Source organism: Oreochromis niloticus, linkage group LG10 (assembly GCF_001858045.2).
Source record: "Oreochromis niloticus isolate F11D_XX linkage group LG10, O_niloticus_UMD_NMBU, whole genome shotgun sequence".
NCBI lineage: Eukaryota > Metazoa > Chordata > Actinopteri > Cichliformes > Cichlidae > Oreochromis > Oreochromis niloticus.
In genome coordinates, this window is record NC_031975.2 from 17,347,124 (window position 1) to 17,359,051 (window position 11,928).

An 11,928-nucleotide genomic window follows, 5' to 3' on the forward strand; every position below is an offset into this window, starting at 1 on the left:
TACTCTGAAGTTGAGATCGCCCCCAAGAACAAGTGTACAATCCAGGTGTTCAGAGAGTACACTAAAAAAAAAAAAAAAAATGTGGAGGAATGAGGGTGGGAAATACATTTCCAATTAACTGCCCCGTGTACAACAAACCTTATTTTCAATTTTACAGTTCTTACAAATTGATAAGTAGCATTGGATTAAACTGTAAGTAGATTTTATGACATTGAATAAAATATTCAAAGCTTTTTGGGATGAAACACAAGTATACAAACAAATTCCAGCAGGATTTCAAATAATTGAACTAAATGTTAATTCCATGTGCTGCACAGTAAGTACCTTAAAAATCTGTCCTTGTTGTGCAAAGGTGAGTTTATGATTAACCTGACTGTATTTAAAAATAAGTACTTACGAGGACCAGTTCAGCATGTCTTCAGATGGATCTCAACCAGCTCACTTTGAGACACCTGAACAAAGTTTGAAACTATGAGATACTTGAGATACTTGTCAATTCTTGACGAATTTATTCTCACTTTGTGTTCAGAAAACCAATGATCAACACTGAACAATGTCTAATCCTAACCCTCGGCATAAACCTAACTATAACCACCAAAAGTTGAATCTGTTCATCTGGACGTAGCGTTTTGTGGGAGAAACGTTTCGTCACTCATCCAAGTGACTTCTTCAGTCTCAGCTGACTGCAGGTTTCCCCAAACCTTATAAACAGTACATTTGCATAATGACTGAAACCAGCCCACTGAAGGAACAATGGGCTGTGAGGTCATGATTAAGGAACTGACCTCACAGCCCATTGTTCCTTCAGTGGGCTGGTTTCAGTCATTATGCAAATGTACTTTTTATAAGGTTTGGGGAAACCTGCAGTCAGCTGAGACTGAAGAAGTCACTTGGATGAGTGACGAAACGTTTCTCCCACAAAACGCTACGTCCAGATGAACAGATTCAACTTTTGGAGATTTACTTTCCTGGATGATTGAGAATGCATCAAGACGCCCTAACTATAACCAAATCGTAACCCTAACAATAAAACCACATTTTGACTCTCAAAAATGCCTTCAAACTTGTGGGGATAGGCATTTTGTCCCCATAAGTATCCGGTCTTTAAGTCTGATATCATTAGCCATTTCCGGGTCCAAACTCTGCTTCTGGTCCCAAAGTGAAACACAGCAGCATCACTGAGAGTTAAAAACTGTCTAAATTCTTTCATCTTTAACAAAATGATCAGTTGCTAGGTGTAACAATTAAGTTTAACATCCAGACATCCATGAAAACAGAATTTATGAAGTTTAACAGAATTAGAATTTAGGAGGGCATTAGCTCGCTAGTTTCCATCTAAATATAATATAGCATGTTCTGACTGAGAGATTTCTGGCCTGTATTTGTATAGCGCTTTACTAGTCCCTAAGGACCCCAAAGTGCTTTACATATTCAGTCATCCACCCATTGGTGATGGCAAGCTACATTGTAGCCACAGCCACCCTGGGGCGGACTGACAGAGGCGAGGCTGCCGGACACTGGCGCCACCAGGCCCTCTGACCACCACCAGTAGGCAACGGGTGATGTGTCTTGCCCAAGGACACAACGACTGAGACTGTCCAAGCTGGGGCTCGAACCGACAACCTTCCGATTACAAGGCAAACTCCCAACTCTTGAGCCATGATCACCTGTTAAGAAATTAAAACGTACAGCTCTGCTATCACTTCTGACACAAATGAAGGCAGAAAACTAAACACCAGTGACTTTTGTAGGGTTACTGAAGTTGTACTAGCTGGTATATAAGGATGTGCTACATGGTGAATAGCTAGACTGCTATAGTTAGCATAATGTGAAACTGGAGGATGAACGCTAACTGTTTTCCACTTGATAAAAGTTAACGTGAGGGTTCCTGATGGTTAGGGACAAATACAAACACATGGCAGGATGCTGTAAACGGACCAAACTTCAGTTAGGAGAACAACTGAGATAATCCATCTACAATATGAGGTTAGTCATTAATATACTGCTCCATAGTGTAAGGTATTAAAAACTGGGCTTTAAAACATGCTGCCGATGAATAGCAGTAACATAAACCTAGAGAGGCTGACAAAATAAAACAACATAGCCCAGTGGTGGGACACGGTTCCAGCAGCAGCCTCTGATGTTAACTGGCAGCCCTTTATATAATGCTGATAATTGGCCCTCAAGCCATAACATTATCTGGGGTTACATACTAAGCTAAACTAATAAACTACACAAGCTTTATTTATATCAAGTCAATACTGTTGGTGCAGTGTGTAATTTTCTAGCTTTTTTTTAAATCTTATAAATATTTTCCTTATGGCAGCACAGTGTGTGTAACGGTTTATAGTGAGGATTTCATGTTGCAAAAAATATTCTCTATTGAGTTTTTCTATTGAAATTTCTATTACATAGAAGAAGAAAAAAACAAGAACAGAGTCAGAGCTGAAAAATCATCCTGTTTTATTTTCTTATTCTTTGTGAAAGCCAATTTAGAGTCACCAGTGAAGATGCTTGTCTTTGGATTGTGGGAAGAAGCCTGAGTCCTCAGAAGGGGAGAACATTCACAAGTCCACACAGAAGATCAGGAGATTAAACCAGGAACCTTATCCACTGCATCACCACATCACTTCTTCAAACTAACTCCCAGTGTCCACAGAACTTATTCTTTTAAATAATTATTATTCTGTTTTATAGAAATTGATGAACCTGGCCAACTATCAGTAGTATTAGCATTGTACATTTTAATCATTTAGCCTATTATTTCTTTTAGGTATGGATAAAGTCATGTTATTTATCAACATTTATGTTATCTGTCTAAAAATGCACTACATGGCTGCATTTTGCCTGTGCAGGCTGTGAAATAAATAGAAATGCCCAGCAAAAAATTATATTGGGAACATTCTAGACCAGCAGTCCCCAACCTTTTTTTGCACCAAGGACTGGTTTATGTCCGACAATATTTTAACGGACTGGCCTTTAAGGTGTCGCGGATAAATACAACAAAATAAAAACAGTACCAGTTCCAAAAAAGAGATTTATTCATAACATACGGGAAAAGACCCAGGGAAACCTAGTTAACAATAAAAACAATTTAAAAAATAACTATAAAAACCCTGAAAACCATAAATTTCACACCCGTGCCTCAACTCTCGCACCCTGGTACCAAACGACTCACGGACCAGTACCAGTCCATGGCCCGGGGGTTGGGGATCGCTGTTCGAGACAACCCTGACAGTATGACTCATGTGACCATTTTTAACCCCACCACCCATATTTCACCACCAGCAGAGATAACACAGCTCATGTCTGGCTAACAAACAGGAAACTACCCTATGGTATCATTTGTTAAATAAATAATTCATGTATTTTATTATCCTGAATTAATCATATTAATCCTTCATTATGTGAAGGATTCTTAGTTTATATGATCTTATTTGTCAGTCTTGGTGTAGACAGCGAGAGCGAAATCTGCAGTGATGTTGGGTTTATAGGTGGATGGGATGATCACGTACTCTCCAGGTTCCAGACTGTGGAGTTCAATATGATCTCGCTCAGAGCTGTAAGTCTTTTCTGCCTTCACAGGGCTGTTCCTCTGAAAGAAATCCTGTTGCAGGCGTCCTTGTGGGGTCTGGGAGAAATATAAAGGAATATCTATAGTGAAATACTCTCCTGAGTCTCAGTGTACATTGTTATTAAAGTTATTAAAATGCTGAATTTACTTTTGGTGCACAGTCAAGTTTCATATATTTGTTATTGTTTGTACTTACCCCCGGTGGAATCTGTTAATTGGAAAATGGTAAGAATAACTTCATTAAACTGTTTGGCAGGAACCAGTTTCCATAGTAACTTTAAATAATGAATGTGAAATCAGTGAAGACCATTTTTTCATTATTATTGTCTTACTAACTTAGCTGCTCGATTAGGAAAGTACTCGTGTCTTAATAACAGGGTGATACAATTGTTTTAAAGATTTAGTTTCTTGTCCTTCAGTATTCAGTTGCAGTATTTAACAATTATTTAAATTAAAGGAAGCGGATTCAGAATGAATACCTTATAGATGGTAAGTCTAGTTCGGTGGAGGCGTATCTCTTTGCGATTCCCCTGCTGAGGTTTCTGCATCAGGGAGAGCACGATGTTTTTGTCTCCTGGCTCCTTCTTGTCTATAACAGTCACTCGGATGCGATACTGAGGGTTTGTTGCAAAGGTGGCTACAGAGAGTGAGGAAACATTCATCTTGTTAATTACATTTTAGAAATGTATGGTGGGTTTTGTGTTTGCACAGATAAAAGAAATATGTAAAAACTATATTATTCTTTTAGTGATAGTTAAAGTTTAGATAGGAATGAACTTGTCTCACGGTGATTCACATCGCCACCTGCAGATTTCCCTGCTACCCAGCTGCCATCGTAAATCATGCAATTCCACTGACATTTTAAGTCTCCATCAAGAAAGTTAGGGGTCTCACAGCAGATGGATACGTAAGCAAAATAGGAACAGAAGTCTTCCATTTGCATCCTGACAGACAGATGAGCAGATAGAGATTTTAAAAAAAAGGAAATAAAGATTAAATATCAACCAATAAGACATTTACTCTTTGGTATTGCATCAAAACGATCATATGATTTTTTGTTTTTGAGTTTTTAAAAGCTTTTTGTAACTATTGAGAGTAATCAGTGTGCAAAATTTAGAATTTACCAGAACTCTCCGTCGTCACGGTCGAAACACTTTTTTTTAACTTCTGGACTTACTCTGTCCCATAAATCTGACCTGAGAACACGAAACAAATAACTTAATGACAGACTTTAATGCTGCAAAACAGATATATTTCATATACAATACATATATACTACATATATACTACACATACAGCATTTCTTTTCTTGAGGTCGATAAATGTTTTGCACTGTGCTGAACACTCCCCTTCAATATGTGAGAGTGTTGGCATTGCTTTTAATTTGGCTGGAAGTTCACAAGTTGTTATTCTTTATATTAGAAAGCATCCTGTGATCATCCACCTCTATTGTTCTCTGTGGATGTCTGGCCATTTTCATTTTGCACAGCATATCTATGTTTTCTCTCTCTCTCTCTCTCTTTTGTTGACCACTTATTGTTCCAGCTATACTGTTTATCTCATGTTTAGAAATTCTTGAACTGCCTGTTGTAGGTTTGCATAAACAGCTTCTGATTAAATCATAATTGCTTTTTTTTCAGTTTTATGCCTATTTATCATAATACTGTGAGTTGATTATGTGTAGGTGCAACACTAGTTAAAATTGTGTCATTGTCAGCGGTATATTGACATTGTTTGTTGTTTGATTAAGTCAAGTACTTGTCGCTCCATTTTCCGTTCCACTCCCGTTCACCCCATGGGTTCATGACTCGCACCAGTCGGACTTTGGAGCCGTTTAATTCCACCTTCAAATGAAATAATGAAGTGAAGACATCAGGTATTGGAAATGCTTCAGTAATGGTATCACATTATCACATTCATTGATACTATCACAACTTTTGCAATTAAGTTTTCTTGGCTCTTGTTTTCACTCTTTTCCTATGGTGAATGTAAATTTCTAGCTCCTTGGTTTACCTTAGTGACACCTGTGATGGAATAGGCATGCCCATTCACCAATCCAGTGTCAGAGACCAAAGCACCCTGAAAAAGACAGAACAAGGTTTTTTTTTAATCTATTGTTATTGATTTTTGTTGGGGTTTTTTTGTTTGTCTGTTTTTTACCTCATTGTGGTAAGTCCAACAACAAATCAGTGATTGGCACCTAGTTGCTCTGTTTAATGTGAGCCAAAGATCACCATGGCCAGCTGAGTTCATCTCCTTCAGTTTGTAAGTCTGGTTTACACCTCCAGTGAAATCTTTGCAGGCCTCTGATGGAAACCCAGCATGCATGTCTGCATACGAGCCACAAAGTCTGAAGGAGGCACCCAGAAGGAGAAACATTTTTAAATCAATGATATTCATATCAGAAATGTGACCTTCTAAACTGATTTACATGAAAGTGTGAGAGATGGTTATTTACTTGGCATATGCCTTCTCCAGCAGAGGAGCCCAGAACTCATTTCCACATTTTGAGGACACAAACAGTAACCGCTTTTTGATCGTTGGCAGATTGTCATCAATGACAACATCTACCCACTTTCCAAACCTCCAGAACTGAAACAGAGAGGACAGCTAAGAATCAATCAGAGGTGGCAAAAGTACCGAGATTCTGTACTTTGATCTAGATTAGATTTCTGTACTAGAAGTACAGATACTAGTGTTGAAAAATACTCTAGTAAAGTTTGATGTACTGATTCCACTTTTCACTTTCTTTTTAAAAGTAATAAAGTAAGGCTCTGAAATGTACCCAATGTAAGAAAGTAAGATGTAGCTCTTTGGAGGACATTTCTAGGATAAGCTGAACATCAGCAGAGAAACAGAAGGAAAATACAAACACCTCCATTTTTTGTTGCCTAGATTATAGGCGTGACTTTGCCTCTAAACAGAAAATAAGTAGGCAAGAGGTTAAAGTGAGATTCAGCATGTAGGGCCTAAAATCAGTTTTAATGGCTCAGAGTGGAGAAAAGAATCACAACTCACAATAATTTCTATTAAGAGCTCCATTCAGTGATAGTTCAGGCTGTGATGATTTGATCATCATCCATCCATGACAGTAAAGCAAACTAACCTGTTTATCCTGCACTGAACTGCAAAGTTTTTTCAAGCAACCTTTGAATAACACAGCAAGTCTGCCTCAGCTTGTTTTTCAGCAGGTTTCACAGCATGAAAAAACACTGTGCCCCTTGTACTGGGGAAAGGGATTATCTTTCATGTGTTACTGTTTAAGCTCAAATCAGTTTGATGTTTGAATGGTAAATGGCCTTTATTTGTATAGCGCTTTACACATTCAGTCATCCACCCATTCACACACTGGTGACGGCAAGCTACATTGTAGCCATAGCTGCCCTGGGGCGCACTGACAGAGACGAGACTGCCGGACACTGGCGCCACCGGGCCCTCTGACCACCACCAGTAGGCAACGGGTGAAGTGTCTTGCCCAAGGACACAATGACCAAGACTGTTGGAGCCGGGGCTCGAACCGGCAACCTTCCACTTATAAGATGAACGGCCAACTCTTGAGCCACAATCGCCAAGACTTGCAGTGACGCGAAACAATAACTCACCTCAAATATGTTAAAACAAAAGTAGCGAGGCTGTTTGGAAAATGTATGGAGTAGAACGTATAGATATTTGTTTAAAATGTAGGGAGTAAAAGTAAAAAGTTGTCAGAAAAATAAATACTCAAGTAAAGTACAGATACTTGAAAATTCTACTTAAGTACAATAACAAAGTATTTGTACTTTGCTACTCACCACCTCTGGAATAATTAACCACAATGTGTTGTGTTTCTGTTTTGTGACAGTATTCTTTAGACACATTTATTAATCCTTTGTTACCCTGAAGTGAAATATTCCTGCATAGTTCTCAAAGGACTGATCCATTGGTACAACTTGTGCCATCAGATTTTCTTGGAAGGTCAGTGCAGATATTGCAGACAAAAACCAGCAGTCACCTGTTAAAAGGAGGAAACTAATAGTTTTCTCAAGCTGTGGAACATAGTTGTCATTGTCATTAGCTATAGGCAAGAAAGTTTTGCTTACCCACGTCGCCTTGTCCAAAGTCAAATCGTGACATACCATCTTTACTGAAAGCAGGCTTATCCTTCTTTCCTTGTTTTCTCAATAAATCCTTGAAAAGACAGTAGAGAAAAATATGTTGACAATCATGTAAAAAGAATCTGTTTTTCCTACTGTACAGAAACGCTAACTAACAATCCATCAGATTTCGAAGTGAAAGAAAAATAAATATATTTAAAATGATTTTACTGCTGGTCGAAGCCATTTCACTTCACTCTCCTGTGAGGAACTCAGATCAGGCAGGTCACCCAAAGAACGACCGTTTGGTGGGAACTCATTGTCCACAAACAGTTCTCCTTTCTGGAGGCAGTCAGCTTTTATCTGAGCGAAGTCCTGATTTTTGAACTTGGCAGGGTTGGTGGGGCTTCCCTCGCTGCCATCTTGGTAACGCAAGTTGACGAGACAAGTTTCAGATTTAGCCATGATGATGATCAAAGTCTTCCGACAGATTCTGGTGCAAGGAAAAAAATAATAATTCAGAGACACCTAACTCCGTGTGAGAGCTATCGTTGAAAGGAACAGAGATTATTACCTGTGCACGGTGACAACCAACTGATCCCTCCTTGCAAGAAGAGTTCCCTGAAATTGCAAGATGTGACATGTGCAGCACACGCCCTCTTTTATATATTGACAATGTATTACATAAGACTGGAGTCCCAACCCTAAAGATGTAGATTGAACATAATGTAAAAAAAAAAAAAAAAAGATTTTCTGATAGAAAGGCCTCACTCTGAGCCTGCTGTTTTGTCAGATTTGATGAATTTCCACAAATCTATGTGGCTAAGATATGTTAAAGAAAATACATGACCACTTGCTTTTATCTCACCCTGTTCCTTAGCATACTCCTGTCATACTAATGCTCTGCATGTCCTATCCCTGTGGTCAGTGGCGGTCCTAGCCTGTTTGGCGCCCTGGGCGAACACTCCCTCTGGCGCCCCCCCCCACACACACACACACACACAAAACATGTTAAGGATTGTACATTAACATAAAACTGTTGTCCACACACACATATGAAGAGAGAGAGAGAGTATGCATAGTATGCAAACGGCTACCAAACAGCCATCATAATTCGTCATACAATGAGAACAGGACAAATCAACAATTGACAATGACTAATTAATATTAAAATCTGTAACATAATGTATTGTTTGGAGTTTAGTCTGTTACTGTTACTATTTTTACCATTTCTTCTTGGGGCAACTGTAACCCACATTATTTCCTTAGGGATTAATAAAGTATTCTGATTCTGATTGTTTCAGGATGACCTGCCATTATCCAATGACACATCTGTTTACCTGTATCTTTTGTTCGTTTCTTCTCCTCTTCTTTTCTCTTTTTTCTAAACTGAGCACCTGATGGCTTTGAACTTTTCTTGTCCATCTTCCATTGGTTTTAATTTTGCACTCCAGTATGAACACCCATCCCTCAACCAGAGGATCACCACAACATAACCTAATAGACCTACACCTTAGTTCACAGATTAACTTTGTCTAGGGTGTATTTCTGGGATTTCACACAACCCAGGATTCAAATCATGAATACATAATGGGCTTGGATTTACAACATTATGAATGAAATGTGCTCTATTTGGAAGCAGCAGGTCTCCCTCCCCTTTCGACGGGTTATGTGTGAGACTTTAAATCATCAAACTGTAAATTATAAATTTTAAATTGTTATTGATCCCTTTACCCCGAGTCCTAAAGTGTATATTTATTTTCTTACTCTACTATATTTATTGTTCGTTTATTTGCACTGCTGTAACTGGAGCCTCGTCGTCTCATCTCTCTATATACTGGACTGTATGACAATAAAGTTTACTTTGACTTCAGCAGTGAGCAGGCGCACCGAGGGCTCTCGCGCTCAGTTTTCGTGTATAAAATTTCGAAAAAACATCGGTGCAAATTATAAGTCTGTATCACAATGTCCGGTGTTTTCGTGTTTGTTGTTTTGTTTTTATTTTGTTTTATTTTGCGAGTTGGTTATTAGATGCTGCTCCAGCCAGCCAGAGAATCCCCCGCCGCCCCGCCCTCTCCTCCCTGTGCCGCAAGCAGCAGGCGCACCTCGCAAACGGAGGGCGCCCTTACTCCCAGCAAATGGGCGATAGAAAACCGATCGGTGCCTATGACATTCCCAATATGCGCTGGCTGCCATCGGGGCAGCATGAGTACGAGCATTTTTTTTAAAAAAAAAATTTTTGCCGATGCCCGTGATGCCGCCCCCCATCACGATGCCGCCCGGGCAACCGCCCGTGTCGCCCGTATCTAAAACCGCTACTGCCTGTGGTGTTCCCGTTTCCTTTTGTGTCATAGCTCCTTATTCAACAAACTTAGACAATGTTTCCACTATGCCTCCTAAACGTCTGAGTTTTTCTCCAACTATTAAACAAGGTATTTAATTTATCTACCTTCACTATGTCGAATCATGTTTCTGCAGCAGAGGCAACAAGATACACGTGCATTGCCTATTTTGATTTACACCATCAGACAATATTGGTGACTTTTGTTCAAAGCTCATCGCTTGTATCAAGCTCACAGAGTGAAGCCTGTGTCGGTGCGTGCGTCGCTTTAAGAAAAAGTCACGTGATCGATACAGCCGCTGTATCGCTCTTTGCCAACGGGCCAAACTGTGTTTAAAATGTACCGCATCCGCATCTGCCAACGGAATGAGTCGCCACCAAAAAAACACAAAATTACTCTCGCAAAGATAAAAAATACACATCTCTCCATAACAAAATGGAGCCCGAAAGAAAAAGAAATGTTTCTGCTGTGTGGGATCATTTTGATCTTTTAACTGCAAATAGTTTGTCTGTCTTTGTTTCAGTGTAATCTATCAGAATAGGAAAAACAGCAATGAGACTTGCAGTGTAAATTATTTATTTCATTTTATGCAGGGTAAATGTCGCATCTGTTCTGCATTTCTAACACAAACAAAAGCACCTCCTCAGTGTTTAGGCATTACAGAGCCAAACATGAAAATGAGGAGACAAACACACCGAGAATGAACACAGGTAGACCTATATAGACACTGAACAGCTTTATCATTTTTTTTGTATTAATATGTGTTTTATTATTTTGAAATCAAGCATCTAGGAAGACTGTTCTGGACCAGGCAGTCCTGAATTTTATTATATAGGACTGCCAACCCCTTAGTATGGTGGAGAGTGTCAGAGAGAAACATTCCAAGATCAGAGGATCCTTTAACGTACTGGAGGAATAGGAAGACATTTGTCAGAACCTTTTCCACCTGGCTTTACAGTTTTTGTGTACCCCAGCTTCATCTATGCCTGTGAGTTTTCCAAAGCTGAGGAAATGGTGTCAAAAAAACCAAACAAAAAACCCGCAATAGACTGAATGCAAAAACATTGGATAAACTTATTTTTCTGAATAGAAATTTATAATAAACTCTGAGTCAATTACATTTCAATTGGTAAATTATATTCACAATACTTTCATTTTAATTTTCACTTAATGTCATTCACAATATATTTTAAAGATTTCTACAATATTTGCAATGTAAAACATAAAATGATTCCATGTAAAGTACAATACCTTACAGCGTATACAAGAATGACTAGGTCATTGAATCAGTGTCTGTTTTGAGTCTCAAGTTGCCTGCAATGATACTTCAGGTCCAGCAGGTGTCAGTATGGAGTAAAACAGCAATACAGTTTGGGGAATGTGCTAAAACGCTTCACGAGGCCTCATCTACCCATCACTAGTGAGGTGATTACAGCCTTAAGAAACATGTGCTCCGTGTTTGCCATTTGTCCCTATATTTACAGCCAAGATTGTTAAACCATATAAAATGCTTTGCTCTGCCAGCTGCAGAGAGTGCAACTGTTAATTCTAAGATAAAATCATGAGCTCACCAAGTCATTAAGTAGTGGAAGGAGAGTATACACAAAGTAAAGTATTCACTAGTCCAAACTTGTTAAAGACATTTTCCTGAAACAGACATATTTGAGCTTTAGAGTTAAATTTAAGTGGATTCAACTTTATTGCCAGGGATGACTTGGAGTTGATCATCTTGCTCGTTAAGACTCCGATGAAGAGCCAGGAACAGAGCTACCAATTCTGATTGTTGAAACATGTTCTGAAAAGTCCGTGACTTTACACCTAAGAAAACAAAGTTGCCATTTTTGTTGAAGGACTTGAGTTCTGAAAGGTGCTATACAATTAATAAAAAATAAATCTAAATTCAAGCCTATTGTTTAACACACAATGATGAGAACACTGG

The 11,928-nt window shown here is 38.9% G+C and overlaps 1 protein-coding gene across 1 annotated transcript in view; it reads right to left on the reverse strand.

The window, feature by feature from the left end:
• LOC100701772 (calpain-1 catalytic subunit-like) overlaps window positions 1–8,302 on the reverse strand; it is a 29,123-nt gene extending 20,821 nt beyond the window's left edge. Inside the window, exons 1-3 of the mRNA XM_005462326.4 lie at window positions 8,222–8,302; window positions 7,879–8,140; window positions 7,654–7,741 (exon numbers count right to left, since the gene is read on the reverse strand). Of these exons, the coding sequence (XP_005462383.1) occupies window positions 7,654–7,741; window positions 7,879–8,112 (322 nt within the window). The 5' untranslated portion in view covers window positions 8,113–8,140; window positions 8,222–8,302. The remainder of the gene's footprint in view (window positions 1–7,653; window positions 7,742–7,878; window positions 8,141–8,221) is intronic.
• Window positions 8,303–11,928: the final 3,626 nt, after the last annotated feature.